The sequence below is a fragment of the Amblyraja radiata genome, chromosome 24, assembly GCF_010909765.2.
Source record: "Amblyraja radiata isolate CabotCenter1 chromosome 24, sAmbRad1.1.pri, whole genome shotgun sequence".
Classification (NCBI taxonomy): domain Eukaryota; kingdom Metazoa; phylum Chordata; class Chondrichthyes; order Rajiformes; family Rajidae; genus Amblyraja; species Amblyraja radiata.
In genome coordinates, this window is record NC_045979.1 from 18,054,093 (window position 1) to 18,078,715 (window position 24,623).

General features: G+C 45.2%; 1 protein-coding gene across 3 annotated transcripts in view; it reads left to right on the forward strand.

The window, feature by feature from the left end:
• LOC116986807 (peptidase inhibitor 16-like) overlaps nt 1-10,876 on the forward strand; it is a 36,691-nt gene extending 25,815 nt beyond the window's left edge. For 2 of the 3 annotated variants that reach the window (XM_033042522.1, XM_033042523.1), the window contains 2 exons: nt 5,088-5,120; nt 10,574-10,876. In XM_033042522.1, coding sequence (XP_032898413.1) covers nt 5,088-5,120; nt 10,574-10,674 — 134 coding nt within the window. In that variant the 3' untranslated portion in view covers nt 10,675-10,876. Of the gene's footprint in view, nt 1-5,087; nt 5,121-10,570 lie in introns of all 3 variants that reach the window. The other variant, XM_033042521.1, reaches the window with a different exon arrangement.
• Nucleotides 10,877-24,623: the final 13,747 nt, after the last annotated feature.

Sequence of the window (24,623 nt, forward strand, 5' to 3'; positions counted from 1 at the left end):
GAGTCTACTCCGCCATTCGATCATGATTTTTCCCTCTCAACCCCCTTCTCCCCGTAACCTTGGACACCCTTATTAATCAAGAATCTGTTAATCTCCGCTTTAAAAATACCCAATGACTTGGCCTCCACAGCCGTCTGTGGCAATGAATTCCACAGATTCACCACCCTCTGACTAAAGAAATTCGTCCTCATCACCTTTCTCTTTTCTTCTGAGTCTGTAGCTTCTGCTGGACTCTCCCATTACTGGGTGAGGACAGATCTTACTTAAAGTAAAGATTAGCTAAAGCCCTGTGCTTTTGCACGGCATGGGGCCTTAGAGTGTTATTCAAGCATGAATGAACAATTATTGGATAAACAGCACCTCTACATATTCACTTTCCACCAGTTGAATATAAAGCCTGTGTTATTCTGTGTCCACTTGTAATTTGAGGAATACCATGAAATTAAATGGAACATAGAAACATAGAAACATAGAAATTAGGTGCAGGAGTAGGCCATTGGGCCCTTCGAGCCTGCACCGCCATTCAATATGATCATGGCTGATCATCCAACTCAGTATCCCGTACCTACCTTCTCTCCATACCCTCTGATCCCCTTAGCCACAAGGGCCACATCTAACTCCCTCTTAAATATAGCCAATGAACTGGCCTCGACTACCCTCTGTGGCAGGGAGTTCCAGAGATTCACCACTCTCTGTGTGAAAAAAGTTCTTCTCATCTCGGTTTTAAAGGATTTCCCCCTTATCCTTAAGCTGTGACCCCATGTCCTGGACTTCCCCAACATCGGGAGCAATCTTCCTGCATCTAGCCTGTCCAACCCCTTAAGAATTTTGTAAGTCTCTATAAGATCCCCTCTCAATCTCCTAAATTCTAGAGAGTATAAACCAAGTCTATCCAGTCTTTCTTCATAAGACAGTCCTGACATCCCAGGAATCAGTCTGGTGAACCTTCTCTGCACTCCCTCTATGGCAATAATGTCCTTCCTCAGATTTGGAGACCAAAACTGTACGCAATACTCCAGGTGTGGTCTCACCAAGACCCTGTACAACTGCAGTAGAACCTCCCTGCTCCTATACTCAAATCCTTTTGCTATGAAAGTTAACATACCATTCGCTTTCTTCACTGCCTGCTGCACCTGCATGCCCACTTTCAATGACTGGTGTACCATGACACCCAGGTCTCGCTGCATCTCCCCTTTTCCTAGTCGGCCACCATTTAGATAATAGTCTGCTTTCCTGTTTTTGCCACCAAAATGGATAACCTCACATTTATCCACATTATACTGCATCTGCCAAACATTTGCCCACTCACCCAGCCTATCCAAGTCACCTTGCAGTCTCCTAGCATCCTCCTCACAGCTAACACTGCCCCCCAGCTTAGTGTCATCCGCAAACTTGGAGATATTGCCTTCAATTCCCTCATCCAGATCATTAATATATATTGTAAATAGCTGGGGTCCCAGCACTGAGCCTTGCGGTACCCCACTAGTCACTGCCTGCCATTGTGAAAAGGACCCGTTTACTCCTACTCTTTGCTTCCTGTTTGCCAGCCAGTTCTCTATCCACATCAATACTGAACCCCCAATGCCGTGTGCTTTAAGTTTGTAAACTAATCTCTTATGTGGGACCTTGTCGAAAGCCTTCTGGAAGTCCAGATACACCACATCCACTGGTTCTCCCCTATCCACGCTACTAGTTACATCCTCGAAAAATTCTATAAGATTCGTCAGACATGATTTACCTTTTGTAAATCCATGCTGACTTTGTCCAATGATTTCACCACTTTCCAAATGTGCTGCTATCCCATCTTTAATAACTGACTCTAGCAGTTTCCCCACTACCGATGTTAGACTAACTGGTCTGTAATTCCCCGTTTTCTCTCTCCCTCCCTTCTTAAAAAGTGGGGTTACGTTTGCTACCCGCCAATCCTCAGGAACTACTCCAGAATCTAAAGAGTTTTGAAAGATTATTACTAATGCATCCACTATTTCTGGAGCTACTTCCTTAAGTACTCTGGGATGCAGCCTATCTGGCCCTGGGGATTTATCGGCCTTTAATCCATTTAATTTACCCAACACCACTTCCCGGCTAACCTGGATTTCACTCAATTCCTCCAACTCCTTTGACCCGCGGTCCCCTGCTATTTCCGGCAGATTATTTATGTCTTCCTTAGTGAAGACGGAACCAAAGTAGTTATTCAATTGGTCCGCCATATCCTTGTTCCCCATGATCAACTCACCCGTTTCTGACTGCAAGGGACCTACATTTGTTTTAACTAATCTCTTTCTTTTCACATATCTATAAAAACTTTTGCAGTCAGTTTTTATGTTCCCTGCCAGTTTTCTTTCATAATCTATTTTTCCTTTCCTAATTAAGCCCTTTGTCCTCCTCTGCTGGTCTCTGAATTTCTCCCAGTCCTCCGGTATGCTGCTTTTTCTGGCTAATTTGTACGCATCATCCTTCGCTTTGATACTATCCCTGATTTCCCTTGTTATCCACGGATGCACTACCTTCCCTGATTTATTCTTTTGCCAAACTGGGATGAACAATTTTTGTAGTTCATCCATGCAGCCTTTAAATGTCTTCCATTGCATATCCACCGTCAACCTTTTTAGAATTAATTGCCAGTCAATCTTGGCCAATTCATGTCTCATACCCGCAAAGTTACCTTTCTTTAAGTTCAGAACCATTGTTTCTGAATTAACAATGTCACTCTCCATCCTAATGAAGAACTTAACCATATTATGGTCACTCTTGCCCAAGGGGGCACGTACAACAAGACTGCTAACTAACCCTTCCTCATTACTCAATACCCAGTCTAAAATAGCCTGCTCTCTCGTTGGTTCCTCTACATGTTGATTTAGATAACTATCCCACATACATTCTAAAAAATCCTCTTCCTCAGCACCCCTGCCAATTTGATTCACCCAATCTATATGTAGATTGAAGTCACCCATTATAACGGTTTTGCCTTTGTCGCACGCATTTCTAATTTCCTGTTTGATACCATCTCCAACTTCACTACTACTGTTAGGTGGCCTGTACACAACACCCACCAGCGTTTTCTGCCCCTTAGTGTTTCGCAGCTCTACCCATACCGATTCCACATCCTCCAAGCTAATGTCCTTAGAACATATTCAAAGATCTTGTGTTTCCATCCTCTCCGCCTGATTATACAATCCACGTGTCGATACAAGGAACTGCAGATGCTGGTTTACAAAAAAAGACACAAAGTGCTGGAGTAACTCAGTGGTTCCGGCAGCATGTCTGAAGAAGGGTCTTGATCCGAAACGTCACCCACACCTTCTATCCAGAGATGCTGCCTGTCCCGCTGAGTTACTCCAGCATTTTGTGTGTATCTTCAGCATCTCTGGAGAACATGGATATGCAACATTTCAGGTCGTGACTGACGAAGGGTCCCGACCTGAAACATCATCTACCCATGTTCTCCAGAGCTGCTACTTGACCCACTGAGTTACTCCAGTGCTTTGTGTCCGTCTCAACGCCGTCCGGCTGCAGCCAGGGCACTTTCTGCAACGCAAGGCCTTCTGGGTAAGCACCGCCGCCATTGTCGGCTTGTTTCTGATGTAAACCTGAGTGATCATACAGTGTTGTGGAAATTACAAACTGCTAGTAGTGCTTACTTAAGTGCGAGTTTACTTAAGTCACCCATAACGTAATTCGGGGAGTGCCTGTATAGTCAGAAACGATCGTCTCAGCGAGTACCAGCAAAATGTATGCATTATGTCCTTATAGCTTAACTCTAAAAGATCTGATGACATCCTTGTGAATGTCCAGAACTGCCAAAGACATGTTTCTTTCCTGAGGTTTGGAGCCAAAAGTTAGGTACAATATTCCATTCTGGTCTAAACAAGGTTTTTGATTGAAAGATGCATGAGGCATGGAAACAGGCCCTTCGGCCCACAAAGTCAACCCCGACCATCGATCACCCGTTCACACTAGTTCTATATTAGCCCACTTTCTCATCCACTGTCTGCACATGGGGGGCTTTGGGATATGGGAGGGGAAACCGGAGCACCTGGAGGAAACTCACTCGATCAGAGGGGGAACGTACAAACTCCACACAGACAGCACCTGTGGTCAGGATCGAACCTGGGTCTCTGGTGCAAATGTTCTGCATCAATGAAGCATCATTAACGTGAGATAAAACCCCATTGGATTTCTTTTAGACAGACATCAATGGATGCCACTCTCACAGAAATGCTTCCTGTTGCCAATCCATGTGAAGGATTGTTTTTATCCTTTATCTTTATTTAATACCTACTGTAATGAAATTAAATGAGTGCTGAAGCTAATTATTCCATTGAGGTGATTCAAAGACAATGTTGAGCTGGAGGGGCAGAAGTGGAATGAATACTAGTTTAGAAATGCCAACTCACATGCAGCACAGTGGCCTGTGCAGGGAGTGGATGTATACTGCCCCTACTGTGCAGGGAGTGGATGTAAACTGCCCCTACTGTGCAGGGAGTGGATGTAAACTGCCCCTACTGTGCAGGGAGTGGATGTATACTGCCCCTACTGTGCAGGGAGTGGATGTAAACTGCCCCTACTGTGCAGGGAGTGGATGTATACTGCCCCTACTGTGCAGGGAGTGGATGTAAACTGCCCCTACTGTGCAGGGAGTGGATGTATACTGCCCCTACTGTGCAGGGAGTGGATGTATACTGCCCCTACTGTGCAGGGAGTGGATGTATACTGCCTCTACTGTGCAGGGAGTGGATGTATACTGCCTCTACTGTGCAGGGAGTGGATGTATACTGCCCCTACTGTGCAGGGAGTGGATGTAAACTGCCCCTACTGTGCAGGGAGTGGATGTATACTGCCTCTACTGTGCAGGGAGTGGATGTATACTGCCTCTACTGTGCAGGGAGTGGATGTATACTGCCCCTACTGTGCAGGGAGTGGATGGGAAAGTGGGATAACATAGATCTAGTGTGAATGGATAAGCAATGGTCGGCGTAGACTCAGTGGTTTGAAGGGCCTGTTTCCATGCTGTAACTAAACTAAGCTAAACTAAACTAAGTTACTGATAACCTTACTTTCATGATGATTGGCATCTTATTTTTCAGCGGGCTCTGCCAGTGGAGAAACCACAAGTGCAGGTGAGAATGAAGCTGTGGGTTGTTTTTATATATCAGTGGTTTTATATTACTAATCATCATTCTCTTCATTAATGTTATGCTCATTGCCTTCTCATTCTATCCATAATACTCCTGAAGGCTCATTGATGAATCTGACCATTCTTGTGAATGATCCAATTGGCCACTGGAATTTATTGACAGCTAGTTACGCTGATAAAGCAAAGGTGTCGTTTTTCTGATTGAAAGATACAGCTTCTTTGACCCTTCAAGTCCACGCTGACCATCGATCGCTGACCATCGATCGCCCGTTCCACTGCCTTAGCAGAAGAATGGAGACGGAAATGACTGCAGATTAACAGATTTGTTTAGTTTAGAGATACAGGTGCACAACCTTTTATCCGAAAGCCTTGGGACCAGATACTTGTCGGATTTCGGAATTTTTCGGATTTCCGAATGGAAGATTTTTAGCGTAGATTAGGTAAGTAGCGCGGGCGGCTTGAAAATCTGGAGCGGCTGCCTCCTCCCCGGAGACCGGGGAATCGTTGTAAATCATTGCATAAATGTTAGTCAGTTAGTTTGGAGGGATTTTATGTGGTGGGTTGGGGGGGGGGTGAAGGGCGAAACTTTAATTCTTAGTCCCCTACCTGGTCGGAGAGGCGGGGAGCGGGCAATGCCTTACCGGGTCGCCGTGCAGTAAGCTCCGGAGCGCTGTGGCCGCCGACTCCCAACATCGCGGAGCTGGGGGCTGCGGGCGTCCGGCCGCGGGCGGCGCCGGTTGTAGCTCCGACCCCGGCAACTCTACCCCCGGCTGCGCGGCGCTACAAATCCTGCGCCACCCGCGGCCGGACGCCCGCAGCCCCAGCTCCGCGATGTTGGCAGTCGGCGGCGTCGCAGCGCTGGGATACCAGCGGGGACCGGGCAATGCCTTACCGGGTCGCCGTGCGGTAAGCTCCGGAGCGCTGTGGCCACCGACACACAACATGTTGGCGGCCACAGCGGTGCTGGGGCTGCGGGCGTCCGGCCGCGGGCCGCGCTGGATTTGGAGCGCCGCGCAGCCAGGGGTAGAGTTGCCGGGGTCGGAGCTACAACCGGCGCCGCCCGCGGCCGGACGTCCGCAGCCCCAGCTGGGAGTTGGCGGCCACAGCGCTCCGGAGCTTACTGCACGGCGACCCGGTAAGGCATTGCCCGCTCCCCGCCTCTCCGACCAGGTAGGGGACTAAGAATTAAAGTCCCCCCCCCTTCACATAAAAGCCCTCCAAACTAACTGACTAACATTTAAGCAATGATTTACAGACGTTTAAGTGTCTCCCCGGTCTCCGGGGAGGAGGCAGCCGCTACAGTAGTACAGACCTGGGTTGACCGTGGGTCGTTTCGGGTCAGGTTTGGCGCCAAACGCGAGCTTTGGTGTGCAGACGACATCCTGGAAAAATGGCCGGTTTTCGGAGTTTTTCGGTTTCCGGAACTCCGGATAAAAGGTTGTGCACCTGTACAGTATAGAAACAGCACAGAGTCCACGCCAACCATCGATCACCCGTTCACACTAGTTCTATGTTATTCCACTTTCTCATCCGCTCCCTACACATGAGGGAGCAATTTACAGAGGCCAATTGACCAACAAACCTACACGTCTTTGGGATGTGGGAGGAAACTAGAGCACTCGGAGGAAACCCACACGGTCTCAGGGAGAACTTGCAACGTCTGCACAGACAGCACCTGGGGGTCAGGATCGAACGCGGGTCTCTGGCGCTGTGAGGCAGCAGCACTACCCACTGCACCACTGTGCTACCCGAATGCCCTAATAATTTACCTCAGGATGAACTGTGCAGCTTACGTCTGCGAGTCCTTATATCGTGATGATCAGACGTAGACCAAGCACGTAACCTATATGCTTAAGAGGAAACGCACGTAATCAAGGAAGAACATGCAAACTCCACACAGACCGTGATCAGGATCGAACCTGCTATGCATTGTGAGGCTGCAACTCTACCAACTGCGCCACTAGACCAGTGAATTTTTTTTAGCCGTTTTATTTCCCAACCTTTTTCTTTTCTGTCCTCTAACTGAATGCTGTTCATGTTTTTTTTTACACTTGCTCCACCTTGCACTCCTTGACCCCAGGAATCCCCTCCTCCGTATCCGCCAGGAGGTCAAACACCATCCTAGTTTAGTAATACTCCCGTTTAGTTTATTGTCACGTGAACCGAGGTACAGTGAAAAGCTTTTTCTGGCGTGCTAACCAGTCAGCGGAAAGACTATACATGATTACAATTGAGCCGTTCACAGTGTATAGATACAGCATTAAAGGAATAATGTTTAGTGCAAGAGTCAAGTAAAGTAGAATTAAAGATAGTCCGGGGAGTCTCCAATGAGGTAGACGGTAGTTCAGGACCGCTCTCTAGTTGATGATAGGATGGTTCAGTTGGCTGATGGCAGCTGGGAAGAAACCTGTCCCTGAATCTGGAGGTGTGTGTTTTCACACTCCTGTACCTCTTGCTTGACGGGAGAGGGGAGAAGAGGGAGTGACTGGAGTGAGACTGCTTCTTGATTATGCTGGTGGCCTTGCCGAGGCAACTACCCTGTCCACATCCATCCTATCAACACCCCTTGGAATTACACGTTTTAATTTGCCGAGGCAGGTCATCATCGATGTGTTAAAAATACTGGAGGATGGTAGCTCACTGCAGGCATCTCATGGCCAACAAATTGCAACTTAGTGAGGCAAAAATCCTATGAAAGAATAAATGTGAAAAAAACATGTCGCTTTCAGTTGCAGAGACATTTGGGGCAATATCTCTGGAAGGGTGAGACCAAATGCATTAATTTGGCCTCTAGAAACAGATTATGCTTCTTTATAACAGACACAAAGTGCGCTCAGCAGGTCAGGCAACATCTCTGGAGAGCATGGATAGGTGATTTTTTGGGTTGGGACCCTCCTTCAGACTATGCTTATTTATCTGAATTAGGTGTTGCCAATAGCAAGACTATGGGTGGGCATATGTAACGAGCTGCCAGTGGTAATTGAGGTAAGTACTATAACAACGTTTAAAATATAGTTGGACAGGTACATGGATAGAACAAGTTTAGAGGGATAGTCAGATTTCAGATTAGATAGTCAGAAATTGCAGAAGGATCTTGAGCATTTGCCCAGCTGGGCTGAGAAATGGCTGATGGAATTTAATACAGAGAGATGTGCGATGTTGCATTTTGGTGAAATGGCAGACAGTGAAATGGCAGAGCTCTGAGGAGTATTGTAGAGCAGAGGGACCAAGGAATGCAGGTACAGAGTTCCTTGAAGGTGGCGTCATGGGTAGATACAGTGGTCAAAAAGGCTTTTGGCACATTGGCCGTCATCAGTCAGAGAATTGAGTATTGAGAGGTCATGTTGCAGTTATATAAGACATTGGTGATGCTGCATTTAGACTATTGTGTTCAGTCTTGGCACCATGTTATAGGAAAGATGATGTCAAGTTAGAATGGGTACAGAGAAAATTTACAAGGATGTTGCCAGAACTCGAGGGTCTGAGCTATAGGGAGAGGTTTAGGCTGGGACTCTATTCCTTGGAGCACAGGATGATTAGGGGTGATCTTATAGAGATGTATAAAACTATGAGAGGAATAGATCAGGTAGATGCACAGAATCTCTTGCCCAGAGTGGGGGAATCGAGAATCAGAGGACATAGGTGTAAGGTGATGGGGAAATGATTTAATAGGAGTCTCGGGTAACTTTTGCACACAAAGGGTGATGGGTATATGGAACGAGCTAACGTTGGGACTGTCACAATGTTTAAGAAACATTTAGACAGGTACATGGATAGGACAGGTTTAGAGGGATATGGGCCAAATGCTGGCAGGTGGTACTAGTGTAGATGGGGCATGTTGGTCAGCATGGGCAAGTTGGACCGAAGGGCCTGAATCCACACCCTATGACTCTATGACTCTGTAATGGGTTAAACACGGGCAAATGGGACTGGCTTACATGGGGCATCTTGGTCAGCATGGGCGTTGGGCCGAAGGGCCTTTTTCCATGCTGTAGGACTCCATGACAGCAGGCTAGACTATATTAACAGAACTGAGCCAAACACCACTTAGATAGAGGAAAGGCAAAATGACATTCTGATACAGAGGAAGAAAGAACAAGCTACCTGAAATTGGAGAATGTGATATTGAACCCAAAAGGTTGAAGCATGTTTGATTTTATATCTTTTTTTTGCCTAGTGAAATAATTGTATGGAGAGGCAATAGTAGCTACTTAAAGCTGTCAGAATCACTGGCTTCAGGCATGTAGGGGAAATTGGGAAATTGGGAACTTTAAAAACATGTCAAATTAAGCAATTCTACCAAGGATAGACCTGATAGAAGTATATGAGAGGCATATAGACAGTCAGAACATCTCTCCCAGGGTGGAAATATCAAATACTAGAGGGCATAGCTTAAAGGTGACAGGGGCAAAGATTAATGGAGAAGTGTGGGCAGTTTTTCTTTACACATAGAATGGTGGCTGCCTGAGACACACTGCCAGGGGTAGTGGTGGAGGAGGCAGATACAATAGTGGCTTTCAAGGGACTTTTGAATAGGCACATGAATATGCAGGGAATGGAGGGATATGGATTGTGTGCATGCAGGCAAGAGTTGGTCTTGACATTATGTTCACCGCAGACATTATTGGCTAAAGGGCTGTTCCTGTGCTGTACTGTTCTATGTTCTATGTAAGAATCAAGCGAATTAAGAGTTTTATTGCCGTATGTCCTTCCTATGTTCTATAAATACAAGATGAGACAAGCTAACATGAAGGTGGCACATTGTCCTGCTAAATGGACAATAAGCATATGGAGTCATAGAGTGATACAGTGTGGAAACAGGCCCTTCGGCCCAACTTGCCCACACCGGCCAACATGTCCCAGCTACTCTAGTCCCATTTGGTCCATATCCCTCTAAAACATGTCCTATCCATGTTTCATAAATGTTGGGATAGTCCCAGCCTCAAGCACCTCCACTGGCAGCTTGTTCCAGACACCCACTGCCCTTGATGTGAAAAGGTTACCCCTCACTTCTCTTCCCCTTCACTTTAAATCTTTGTCCTCTGGTCCTTGATTCACCTCCTCTGGGCAAGAGACTCTGCATCTACCTGATCTATTCCTCACATGATCTTATACACCTCAATAAGATCGCCCCTCATCCTCCAGCCTGCTCAACCTCTCCCTGTAGCTCAGACCCTCTAGCCCTGGCATTGTCCATGTAAATCTTCTCTGTACCCTTTCCAGCTTGACAACATCAGACATAATATTCTCTTGCTGTATAGATTATCAGTGAAGATGCTTTCATGAACATCTCTCTAACTGCGGACACAAAATATTAAATAATTATGGATAAGAGAATTATCAGCATGAAATAAATTAGTTTAATTTAACAATTTTAGAGTTCACGTTGGTTGATATCTGAGAAACTGATTGTTTCCATTTTATTGTTTTTAGCAGGATCTCAAGGAGAAGCCACCCCCAAGCCCAGTGGGATTACACCACTATGTTATAATTTTGTGTCGACTCTTGTGATATTAGTAATTGCGTATTTTGTATAAAGCAAGAGAAGAATATATGTTAGAATTAATGTTTGCTTAGTACGATCTGGTGTGGTTTTAACTGTTGGCAGAGTTTACTTGGAGACATTTACAAGTAATTGATCAGTCAGGATAAAATACACTGATCAAAACATAATCAAAACCTAAGAAGTATATAACCAAAAAACTAAAAGACTGCCTCTCAATCTTGTTTCCACATCAATTGTATCTGTGTGTTTTATTTTGTTGGAGATTATTGTATTTTTGCTTTTACATTGTCTTATCTTCCTTTCATGAAGTTGGCCTGGATTTTGCCGTTACTTTCAAATAATGGTACCAGCCATTCACTATATTTATGCATTAATTAAAGTTTACACTGGGACTTGGGAATGATCACAATCCATCTACAGAGTGAAGAGAACAAATAATTAGAGGCTTGCTTAATTAGAATCTTTCCTTCCCGAGCCATACAGGAACCAATCAGTTAGAATAGATCAATCAACTTGCATCAGAAAGCAAAATAAAGGTAGGAATGAATGATATGATTAGGAGAGAGGGAAAGGAGATTTAAAGAAACAGCGTGGAAACAGGCCCTTCGGCCCACTGAGTCTGCACCGACCAGAGATTACCTCGTACACGAGCACTAACCTAAACACTAGGGACAATTCTACAACTTACCGAAGCCAAATAACCTACAGAGCTGTACATCTTTAGAGTGTGGAAGGAAACCGGAGCACCCGGAGAAAACCCACACGGTCACAGGGAGAACCTACAAACTCTGTACAGATAGCACCCGTAATCAGGATCAAACCCAGGTCTTTGGCGATGTAAGGCAGCAACTCTACGCCACTGTGCCGCCCCAGAGGTAAAAGGAAAACAAACATAAAATATTTAATATTGTTAATTTTTATTTTAAATCTCTAACAAACGGCGGAGACCCGGGTTCGACCCTGACCTCGAGCGCTGTCTGTGTGGTATTTGCACGTTCTCCCTGTGACTGTGTGGGTTTCTTCCAACAACCCAAAGGCGTGCTGGTTTGTAGGTTAATTGACCCTCTGTAAATTGCCCCTGGTGTGCAGCGAGCGATTGAGGAAGTGGTGATCGATGGTCAATGCGGACTCGGTCAGCCCAAAGGTCTCTTTCCTCGTTGTTTCTCTAAAACTAAAACATGCAAGTTTAATTGACCTCTGTAAATTCCCCCTAATGAGAAAGTGAGATAACATAGAACTAGTGAGAACGCATGATCAATGGTCGGTGTGAAGTCGGTGGGCCGAAGGGCCTGTTTCCATGCCGTATCTCTAAACTAAACTAAATATTAAAATCTGAAGGAATGGAACCCCATTCTTGTAAAAGTTCATTTTGATGGCCAGGAGACCTTCAGAGCGACAGTAATAACAGCGAAAATCAATTGGCTTTTGTTATTGTTGAGCTTAATTGTGGGCAAGCAAATAAGCACCAAAACTCGAAGTACTTCCGCTTTTCAATGCTGAGTCTTTTGGCAAGGTATCAGTGGAGTTAAGCTTCTTGCCAAACTGGATAACAGCATAAAACATATTTACGTGCTTAGCCATAATGTACAGTCACCAAATGTAGCTATTTAATTTACCCTTTTATAACATAATTTATCTGCAAAATCCTGGCTCCAAACCTTTACTGACAGAGTCTGTAAGGCACCAGCCGCTCTCTGCTTCTGACTGTGTAAAAGGTTAAAATTGTCGCAAACAAGCAAACCCACATAATTAATGTCATATATAAAAGCTTTGTGTGTATTGTTTATTTTAATCCATATTGTGATTGAAGTTAATGGGACAGGATGGAACCTTCATGACAATCCCAACGAAAATATACGAAGGGAACAAATAGATGAACAATTTATTTTTATGTTCAAGTGATTTCAGCGTAAACTAGAGTCACAGAGACATACAGCACGGAAACAGGCCCTTCGGCCCAACTTGCCCATGCCTACCAAGATGTCTCAACTACCTTAGACCCACCTGCCCACGCTTGGCCCATATCCCTCTAAACCATATAGTGTGGAAACAGGCCTTTCAGCCCAAATTGCCGACACCGACTAGCAAGCCCCACCTACACTAGTCCCACCTACACTAGTCCCACCTACACTAGTCCCACCTGCTTGCACTTGTCCCATACCTGTATCCATTCTAAACCTATTGTATTCTTGTACCTGTCTATATGTTTCTTAAACGTTATGATAGTGCCTGCCTCAACTACCACCTCTAGCCACTTATTCCATGTACCACACACACCTTCTGTGTGAAAAAGTTGCCCCTCCGGTTCCTATTAAATTTTATAGGAACTTATGTCCTCTTGTGATAGACACAAAATGCTGGAGTAACTCAGCGGGTCAGGCAGCATCTCTGGAGAAAAGGAATAGGTGATGTTTCGGGTCGAGACTCTTCAGACTGAGAGTCTGGTTATGTCCTCTGGTTCATGATTGACTGCATGAAAGACTCCATTCCCCGCAGGATTTTATACACCTCTATAAGGTCACCCGCTCAGCTTCCTGCGCTCCAAGGAATAAAGTCCTAGTCTGCCTAACCTCTACCTAAAGGCTTTTAATGTAACTCCAAGCTATGACACCTTCAACAAGGCAGAAATAAGCTTTATTAACAACCAGAATTATTTACCGCTAAAAATTAACCCCTTTTTTATTTAGATAACATTTTAAATTCACCAACGGCATAATAAAGATGGTTGTATCAGGCGCTGTATAGTCAGTTTGGTCATCAATTGAATGAAAACTGAGAGGCACAAATATTTCCTTACTGTTTTCCCAGGAGCAACACATTGCTCCAAAACCTGAGAAAGAGAGAGTTTAAGGGCAGCACAGAGATCCAGCGGTAGAGTTGCTGCCTTACAGCTCCAGAGATCTGAGTTCGATCCTGACTACGGGTACTGTCAGTACAGAGTTTGTACGTTTTCCCTGTGACCCCGTGGGTTTTCTCCCACGTTCCAAAGGCGTACAGGTTTGTAGGTTAATTGGCTTCTGTAAAATTGTAAATTGTCTCTAGTGTGTGGGATAGTGTTAGTGTACGGGGTGATCGCTGGTCGGCACGGACTTGGTGTGCCAGAGAGCCTGTTTCCGCACTGTAGCCCTAAAGTCTAATTGTCATACGTGCTGACAACAAAACAATTCTTGCATGCAGTAGTTTAAAAGATCCATAAATGCAATGCACACAGATAAAGTACAATCATTCTTAAAAATTCAATAATTGCAGACAGATAAGAGTTGAGCTTGGCAACATATTCAGCACAGACATTGTGGGCCGAAGGGCCTGTTCCTGTGCTGTACTGTTCTATGTTCTATGTTAGTAACTGCCATCCTTGATAGACATAAAACTGCAGAAAACCAAGGTCTCTAGAGCAACCAAAATAAAATCCAAAGAAGTTGAAAGCTGAGGTTAGTGTTGTGTTGTGTTCATGAAGCCTGATGGTTGTTGGGAAGCAGCTGTACTTGAAGCAGGTGCTTGTGGGTTTCAGGCTCTAACTTCGTCCCAATGATAGGAGTAAGGTGAGAGCATGGCCAGAGAGGTGTGAGCCCTTGATGATGCTGGCTGGCTTTGTGAGGCACAGATCAGTTTGATGATAGGCGGCGCAGCTGGTAGTGATGTATCATTAAACCCACACCACGCAGGTTGAATATTTGATTCTTAGCTTGAGTGCTGTCTGTGTGGAGTTTGCACATTCTCTCATGTGCAGCATGGGATCCCTCCAGGTGCTCTGGTTTCCTCCCACATCCAAACTTGATGGTTTATAGGTTAATTGGCCTTTATAAATTGCCCCTAGTGCATCGGGAGTGGATGAGAAAGTGGGATAACATAGAACTAGTGTGAACGGGAGATCAGTGGTCCGCATTGACCCACAGGGCCTGTTTTCCATGCTGTATTTGTCAATCAAAAATGGGAACGTGTGTTTCTCAGTTATAACATTGCATAGTGCTTCTATTAGTATATGAATAGGAAGTTATTTAATTGACAGTAAGTGCTGCCTCTCATAACTGTGTTATTTTACGACTTGTACTGTTAAACACTGGAATAATATATTAAATATTGTAAAATGTAGAGCTGTTACTCCATCAATATTTTTAAAAGAAAAAACCTTGCTCAACGATGAGCATCTCTTTGAAAGGATGGAACTTCAGGGGTGAATCAGATAAAGATGATGAAATGTCAAAATAAAGAATAGAATTAACAGTACATTCGTCTAATTTATATAGAGTTTATTAATGTGATAATTGTAATACTCTGATCTAATTTAAAGAAACTAAGAACTGTTGATGCTGGTTAACACAGGAAAGGACACAAAGTAGGGCTGCGGTAGAGTTGCTGCCTTACAGGGCCAGAGACCCGGGTTCAAATCTGACTACGAGTGCTGTCTGTACAGAGTTTGTACTTGCTCGCTGTGACTGCGTGAGTTTTCTTCAGATGCTCCGGTTTCCTCCCACATTTCAAAGATGTTCAGATTTGCAGGTCAATTGGCTTCTGTAAATTGTCCCTAGCGTGAAAGAAAGCTTGTGGGAAATATAAAAACTGACTGTAAAAGTTTCTATAGGTATGTAAAAAGGAAAAGATTAGTGAAGACGAATGCAGGTCCCTTACAGTCAGAGACGGGTGAATTTATAATGGGAAACAAGGAAATGGTAGAACTGTTAAATGAGTACTTCGGTTCTGTTTTCACTAAGGAAGACACAATCTCCCGGCAATACTAGGGGACTGAGGATCTAGTGGGAGGGAGGAACAAGGGAATCCACATGTCAGAAAATTGTGTTAGGTAAACTATTGGGACAGAAGGCAGATAGATCCCCAGGTCCTGATGGTCTGCATCCCAGAGTACTTAAGGAGGTGGTCCTAGAAATCGTAGATGAATTGGTGATCATTTTCCAATGTTCTATCGACTCTGGATCAGTTTCTGTGGACTGGAGGGTAGCCAATGTAATTCCACTTTTTAAGAAAGGAGGGAGAGAGAAAACGGGAAATCATGCTTGACTAATCTTTTGGAGTTTTTTTGGAACATTTAGCAGAAAGGCAAAATACTTCAGATGCTGGAAATCAGTAGCAGAGATGGAAAATACTGGGGCGATTTGCAAGAATTGTCTATGCAGAGAGAAAGAGAACATTTCAGATTTGCGATCTTTTTTCATGATACAAGCGACAATTTATTTTCAGCAAAATTCTACTCATTGGCTCATAGGATGATTGAATGTGTGCAGTGTTTATTTTTGGTTAAAGCTTACATATATGTAAGATGTAATAAAGGGCATCACGATGGCGCAGCGATAGGGCTGGCTGCCTCACAGTACCAGAGACCAGTCATGAATTCATGTCCAGTCAAGAATGCTAAGTAGAGTTTACCCGTTCTCTCTGTGTCTGTGTGGGTTTCCTCCGGGTGTTCCGGTTTCCTCCCACATCCCAAAGACACGTGGGTTTGTATGTTAATGGGCTGTTGTAAATTGTCCCTTGTGCGTGGATGAGGGGAAGAATCCGAGGGGAATCTTTAGTCTTCAGTCTTTAGAGATGCAGCATGGAAACAGGCCCTTTGGCCCAAGGGGTCCGTGCTGACCAGCAATCACCCCGTTCACCAGCACTAGGGACAATTTACAATTTACAAATTTTAAAGAAGTCAATTAACCTATAAACCTGTACATCTTTGGGATGTGGGAGGAAACCAGAGCACCCGGAGAAACTCCACAAGGTCACGGGGATAATATCCAAACTCTGTACAGACAGCACCTGAGGATCAGGATCGAACCTGGGTCTCTGGTGCTGTAAGGCAGCAACTTTACTGCTGCAGCACCGTGCCACTGAGAATGATGATGAGAATAAAATATTGGATTAGTGCTGATCGTGCTTGATAGTCAGTATGATCTTGGTGGGCCGAAGGGCCTGTTTATGTGCTGCATGACCCCAACTCTCAGCCTTTTGTATTAAAAATGGTCAATAAATGGCAACATAACTTGGAGTCAAAGATTTAAAAAAATTATAAAGTGCTGAAGAGTCTGAAGATGCGGCCTAACCTGAAACGCAGCCTATCTACACAGTCGTAGACCTATACAATGTGGATCAGACCCTTCAGGCAGGGCTGCCAACATTGGGTGAGAGTTGAGAGTGAGAAATTGCGAGGGAGGGTAGCGACCGAGGGGGGGAGGGTGTGGGTGGGGGTGTTCCCCCTCCCATAGTAGGCTGCGGATGCGGCACCAACGCCCCCACTCACCCGGTCCGCTCCTGGCTCCGGGCCGGGGTTAAAACTCCATGGGGGTTGGACCGAGTGGCCGACGGACATAGAGCGGCCGGAGGTGAGGGTGGGAGGTGTGTGCCGTGCCTCAGGGGGAAGGGGGAGGGGGGTTGATGCTGGGACCACCGCCGTCGTGTCTCACCTATCACACCATCTGCATGGGAGAAACTAAACTTTTTTCTCCCCCAAAATCATCCCGCAGGCCGGTAGTTTGATAGCCCTGCTTTAAACCAATCCCCTCTAGTGCTTGAATCACATATCCTGGGGAAAAAGACTGTGCATTCACCTGATATTCCCCTCATGGTTTTTACTCATCTCTAAAACAATTTTTGCTTTATTTTGAACTTTCAGCACCCACAGATATTTGAGCGTGAGAAATTTTGTGATCAGCGTGAGAGCATGAGAATTTTGTGAAATGTGTGAGTCTCACGCTCAATACGTGAGATTTGGCAGTCCTGCTAATAATGCAAACATTTCATGCAAGTTCCAATTGTTTGGACAAAAATCACTTATTACTGCTTTATAACAGTTAAGTTACTTTAAGACCATTTCAGAAATGATGGCGCTCAACAAACAATCAACTAACAAATTAAAGCAAACTAAAAATAAATAACATGTTCCCTTTCCTGACTCGACCTCATAAGTACTTTAACGCTGTTAACAGAGCAAAGGAATATTAATTTCAAGAATCAAAATGGGGAAAGTGGGGGCAATTTTGCTTAAATGGTTATTCTAAGCCTATTCAGATCTTCATAGAGTCAGAGTTACACAACATGTACGTGTCTGGCCCAATTTGTCCATAATGATCAAGTTGGCATTCTGCGTGCCCAGGGACTGGCTGCCGTTCCCAGATCAGATCGCGTCCCAGGGACTGGCTGCAGTTCTCAGGTCAGCTCGCCTGCCCTGACCCTGCGAAAATGAATTGAACAAAAACGTGGTTTTTCGGGTTACGGGCCGGATTCAGCCCGTGTGCCGTAGGTTGCTGAACCCTGTCCTAGATATTTGGCCTCATTGTGGTCCCCCCCATGTTTTACAACCGATTCACCTGGTTAGTTTTACCTCCGGCTGCTTCATGTTGTCGGCGGCTGCACATCCAACCAAGAAAGAAGAGAAGAGAAGAGATGCGACGTCACTCACAGCCGCCAACTGACGCGCTTCCCCAGACTGCACAGATCGTTGTGATATGGTGCAAAAAGACAAACTGCAGGGACTGAAGATAGCGTGAGAATTCTGTCATCAGCGTGACCATTGGCTGAAATGCGTGACTCTCACGCTCAAAGCGTGAGAGTTGGCAGCCCTGTCTAAGGCCAGGATGTGACAACAGGGAGACAGACACACACACAGGGAGGGAGACAGACAGACAGACAGACAGACAGACAGACAGACAGACAGACAGACAGACAGACAGACAGACAGACAGACAGACAGACACACACAGAGACAGACAGACACACACAGGGATACACACACACACACACACACAGGGAGACAGACAGACACACACACACAGGGATACACACACACACAGGGATACACACACACACACACACACACAGGGATACACACACACACAGGGAGACACAGACACACACGCAGGGAGACACAGACACACACACACAGGGAGACAGACACACACACACACACACACACACACACACACACACAGGGAGACACACACACACACACACACACAGGGAGACACACACACACACACACACACACAGGGAGACAGACACACGGAGACACACACACACACACAGGGAGACACACAGAGACACGCACACTCACTCACACACACACAGGGAGACACACACACAGGGAGACACACACACACACACACACAGGGAGACACACAGAGACACACACACACTCACTCACACACACACAGGGAGACACACACACAGGGAGACACACACACACACACAGGGAGACACGCACACACACACACACACAGGGAGACACACAGAGACACGCACACTCACTCACACACACACAGGGAGACACACACACAGGGAGACACACACACACACACAGGGAGACACACAGAGACACGCACACACACACACACACAGGGAGACACACACACACATGGGGAGACACACACAGACAGGGAGACACACACAGACAGGGAGACACACACAGACAGGGAGACACACACAGACAGGGAGACACACAGAGACACGCACACACACACACAGGGAGACACGCACACACACACAGGGAGACACGCACACACACACAGGGAGACACACACACACACATGGGGAGACACACACAGACAGGGAGACACACAGAGACACGCGCACACACACAAGGAGACCCACACAGGGAAACAGACACACACACACCTTCCTTACGCCCCCTCCATCCTCCCCCTCCCTCTCTTTCCTCACCCTCCCTCTTTTTCCTCACGCTTCCTCTTTCTCCACTTGCTCCTTCCCTTCCTTCATCCCCTTTCCACATTCCCTCCCCCTGTCTCTCTTTGCCTCCATCCCTTCCTTTTTTTCTTTCTCTCTCATTCTTTCTCCCCTCCCTCTCTTTTCCGGGCCGCCCAATGGGGAGTCTGGCGGGCACGGTGTAGTGTGGATTGGCGGCGTTGGCGTTGCCGTGTGAGTTGAAGGGCAGGAGGGAGGGAGGGAGCGAGGTTGCCGTGGCAGCCAGAAGCGCAGATAGCTCCGCTATAGGATCCTTGCTGTGCAGGGACTGAAGTCAGCGTGAGAATTCTGTCTTCAGCGTGAGGGCGTGAGAATTGGCTGAAATGCGTGAGTGTCACGCTCAAAGCGTGAGAGTTAGCAGCCCTGCTTCAGGCCAACTTGCCCATGCCAACCAAGATGCACACTTACTAGTCCACCTGCCTGCATTTAGCCCATATCCTTTCTGTTCCATGTAGGTGTCCAAATCCCTCAGAATTTGTGCTCTCCAGAGATGCTACCTGACGTTGTTTCTTTATTTTGTAAGCCAATATCTGCAGTTCCTTACGTTTACATATTAATTAACATGATTTTATTTCCTCAGCAAATCATTTTGTTAAAGCTAAAAACCTGATCAAGATTGCACAAAGTAAACTACAATTTAGCTAACAATCCGAATATATAAATGAATTACAAAGCTGAAATATTTATTGGATTTAGCTCCGAGTATGTTCACTGTCACCACTAGAGGGTGCCTTTGAGCTGCAGGGAGTCAAGAGTTGAGTCATACAGCATGGAAACAGGCCCATCAGTGCAACTTATCCATGCCAACCAAGGTGCCCCATCTATGCTAAGGGGCTTCTAAGGATCTAAGTCCAATCTGGCCGTGTTTGGCCCATATCCCTCTAAACATTTCCTATCCATGTACTTGTCTAAATATTAAAATGGTGTCATAGTTCGTGCCTCAACAACTGCCTCTGACAGCTCGTTCCATATACCCACTATTCTCTGTGTGAAAAAGTGGCTCCTCAGATTGATATTAAATCTTTCCCTTCTCACCGTTAACCTTTGACCTCCGATTGCCGATTCCTAGTCTGTGTAAAAGACTATCTGTGGGCTTGTAGGCCATTGGAAAATTGCCCCTAGTGTGCATGAAGTGGATGAGTGGGATAACATAGAACTAGTGTTTCATGCTATCTAATTCAATTCAATTCAACTCAACTCAATTCTGATGTTTTCCTGCTCTGTTCTGCACACACATGTACCTTAAAATGGAGCAAAAGTCCAAAAGTGCTGGAGGAACCCGATGGGTTATTATGTTCATGTCATAGAAACAGAATTAGGCCATTCGGCCCATAGAGTCTACTCCGCCATTCAATCATGGCTGATCTATCTTTCCCTCTCAACCCCATTCTCCTGCTTCACCCCATAACCCCTGGCACCCGTACTAATCAAGAATCTCTCAATCTCTGCCTTAAAAAATCCATTGACTTGGGCTTCACAGCCTTCTGTGGCAATGAATTCCACACATTCACCAGCCTCTGACTAAAGAAATTCCTCCTCATCTCCTTTCCAAAGGTACGTCCTTTTATTCTGAAGCTATAGCCTCTGGTCTTAGACTTCCCCACCAGTGGAAACTCTATCCAGGCCTTTCACTACTCAGTAAGTTTCTATCTGGTGACCACTCATCCTCCTAAACTCCAGCGAGTACAGGTCAAGTGCCGTCAAACGCTCATCATATGTGAACCCAATCATTCCTGGGATCATCCTCTGCCAGCACATCCTTCCTCAGATATGGGGCCCAAACTGTAACTGTGGAAGGAATGGACAGGCGACGTTTTTCTCGTGTATTGGGAGTGAATATGAATGTGCATTAGAACTTGTGAGAATGGTCGGCGTGGATTTGGTAATCTGAAGGGCCTGACTCCATGCTGTGTGTCTTTCAATCAGTTAAAAACTGTTGTGAGCATAACCAATCATTTTTGCAGATAGAAACTTATTTGAATAATTGGGTAATCAATAACAACTGTGCCAGATTTTAGAAGTTGCATTATTTTTGCTTTTGAATGGAAGATCTGATTATTGTTTATTGTTTACGCAAATTATTTTTATTTTGTTTATTATTGTCACATGTACTGAGGTACAGTGAAAACCTTTTTTCGCGTGCTATCCAACACACTATACATGATTATAATCAAGCGGTCCGCTGTGTACAGATTCAGGATTAAGGGTATAAAATTTAGTGCAAGATAAAGTCCAGCAAAGTCCAATTAAAAATAATTTGAAGGTCTCCAGTGAGGTAGATGGAAGATCAGGATCACACACTAGCTGGCGAGAGGATGGTTCAGTTGCCTGATAATAACTGTACCTCTTGCCTGATGGGAGAGGGGAGAAGAGGGAGTGACTGGGGTGAGACAATACAATTGTCTGATCCTTGATTTTGCTGGTTGCCTTGCTGAGGCAGCGTGAAGTGTTGATTTTGCTGTTTGTAGGAAAAGATAGGACATAGAACTTTAAAGCACAAGAACATGCCCTTCGGCCCACCGTGTCTAGGCTGAACATAATGCCAAAGTAAACTAATCACATCTGCCTGCACAGAATCCATAATCCATATTCCTCAATTCCCACGAGCCTAAAATACAATTACGTTATAAAAAACAAGATTGATATCCGTGATAGAATTGCTTTACTTTAGTCCTTTAGAGATACAGCGCGGAAACAGGCCCTTCAGCCCACTGAGTCCGTGCCGACTAACGATCACCCCGTACACTAATTCTATCCTACATATTAGGGACAATTTGCAGAAGTCAATTAACCTGCAAACCTGTATGGCTTTGGAATGTGAGGGGAAACCGGAGCACCCGGAGAAAACCCACATGGTCACAAGGAGAACATGCAAACTCCGTATAGCCAGCACCTGTAGTTAGGATTGAACCCTGGTCTCTGGCGCTGTCAGGCAGCAGCTCTACCATTGCACCATTGTGCCACAGTGTTGGCTTCAGGCAATTGAAAATACAAAGCACCAAGTGCAGGAGGAACTCAGCGGGTCAGGCAGCATCTGTGGAAGGAATAGACAGGTGACGTTTCAGGTCAGGATTGAAGGAAGATCCTAAGGATTGAAGAAAGATCCCAACCTGAAACATCGCCTGTCCATGTCCCTCCACAGATGCTGCCTGACCCACTGAGTTACTCCAGCACTTTGTATTTTGGTCAATATTTCAGCATCTGCAGTTGCTTGGTTTTTCTCCAAATGAAAAGACAATCTCTCTTTAATAGTTCATTTATTCCTTTTGCAACAATAATATCACAATGAATAAAGGATTTCAAGGAAGATATGTAGAGGATGCTGCTTTTATTTGTTAATGGAAATGGGGGGAAAATCTGCAAAGCTTTGCGTGTTTTTTAAACAGAATCCTGCCAAATCTGCGATGATGAATAGTAAGATTAAACGAGAACTTACCAGTTTGAAGTTTGATCTGTATTTTATGAGGAGTTACGATGAGGGATTACGTGAAGAAGCCCGCCAGGCGCATGCGTGTCATTCTTCAAAGCAGCGGTGTGGAATCACAGATAACTGTAATGACTAAACATAGTAAGAATAGAGAAGAGGTACCAGTTAAGTATATGATCTGGGTGGGAGCGGAGGGCACGTAATCCCTCATCGTAACTCCTCATAAAATACAGATCAAACTTCAAACTGGTAAGTTCTCGTTTAATCTTACTATTTTACTTCTGAGTCACGTGAGTGACTACGTGAAGATTTTAAAGCTCTGTGATTTCATGCCGTGGAACGAGTCCATGCATCACGTCTGCCTTGACTGTTGGGAGGATTGTGTTAACATAATTTGGACATGAATTCAACATTGAAATCATAAAATTTTTAACACAAGTTTATAACCCCTTTATATGGGTTTAAATTAATTTACAGAACTTAAATTGTTTCTGCAAATGTTCCAGGTTTCATTACTGGTTTATTACAAATAATTGGAATGTTTTTCCCCTCCAGACCATCCTGCTGCCTTGAGGATTTGGTCCATTGGTACATCCAACTGTATCGCTGCCGATGTAGCTGCAGCCCTGGTGGAAAGAGATTTTTAAAATTTTAGTATCCACCCCAGCCTGTGTTTAGCAACTGTTTCAGCCATCTTGAGATGGTCTGGATCCGTCACTCTTGGTGTGGTTGCTAGTGGCTGATAAAAAATGTGCCTTTTCATTGCCTCTTAGGATATTTGTTTTCTCCATGTGTAACGACAGATGTTTTATTATACACAGACGGTCATCTGTTGGGTATGACCTAATTGTATATAGAGGCCTGCTGATCCCTTTTTCTGTTCTGCTTACTATCTCATAAATATGAAACGTAATATTTTCCGTTGAGAAAGTCATGTTGTCCAGTCTTGTTTTGCAGTGACTGTATCCTGTGTGCCGTGACCAATACCATTAGCATGACCGTTTTAATGTCAGTCTGTGTAAGGACAGAACTGTTGCTGGAGACCACTCCTGAGCATCTTCAGGATTATACTCACATCCCATATATGGGAGTATCTGGTACTCCTCATAGGCTTTGTACCAGTGGGTCAGTCCCAACAGTGTAATGGTCTGTCCCCTGCCATAGGTAAGTCGATAGGGCACTTCTGGCGCAGTTGATGGCACTGTAACTGAGCCCCTCATCGTAGTGGAGGCCTGCCAGATATTCCAGAACAGATGGGATGTTCATGTCTCTGATTCCATGTTTGATACCACTGGGAACCATGGTTGTGTAGGCCAATCGGGTACTACCAATTCCAGATGCAGAGTCTGTTGTATTTCCTTAATACCCGACTGATGAGGCAGGAAAGGAGGGAATGCGTAAATAAACAATTTCCCCTCCCCTCCAATGCAGCGAAAAATGCATCTGTCGCCGCTGCCCCAGGGTCTGGTTCCTGTGTAACATAACTTGATAACTGGGACCTGGTGTCTGCCACTGAATTTAGTCTTCCTGGTAGATAAGTGGTTGATATCCAAATATCTTTCTGGAGACACCATTGCCAATTTGTATGGCCAGATTGTCACATGATGTCGATTTGTTTCCACCCTGTGGTTAATGTATGCTACCACGGTGGTATTGGTATTGGTGGCTCCGCACCAATTGTACTGGCATCAGTTTGTAGCACCATGGAAAAGGTTACTGACAATGCTTGGATAGGAACAAGGCTAGAGTTATCTATCCAACATTTTAGTTCCATTTTAGCCTGATTGGTAGTTTCACAGATCTGTCAAAGTGACCTGCATAATTTAGAGTGCTTGTTTTTTGCTCTCTGTATGTTT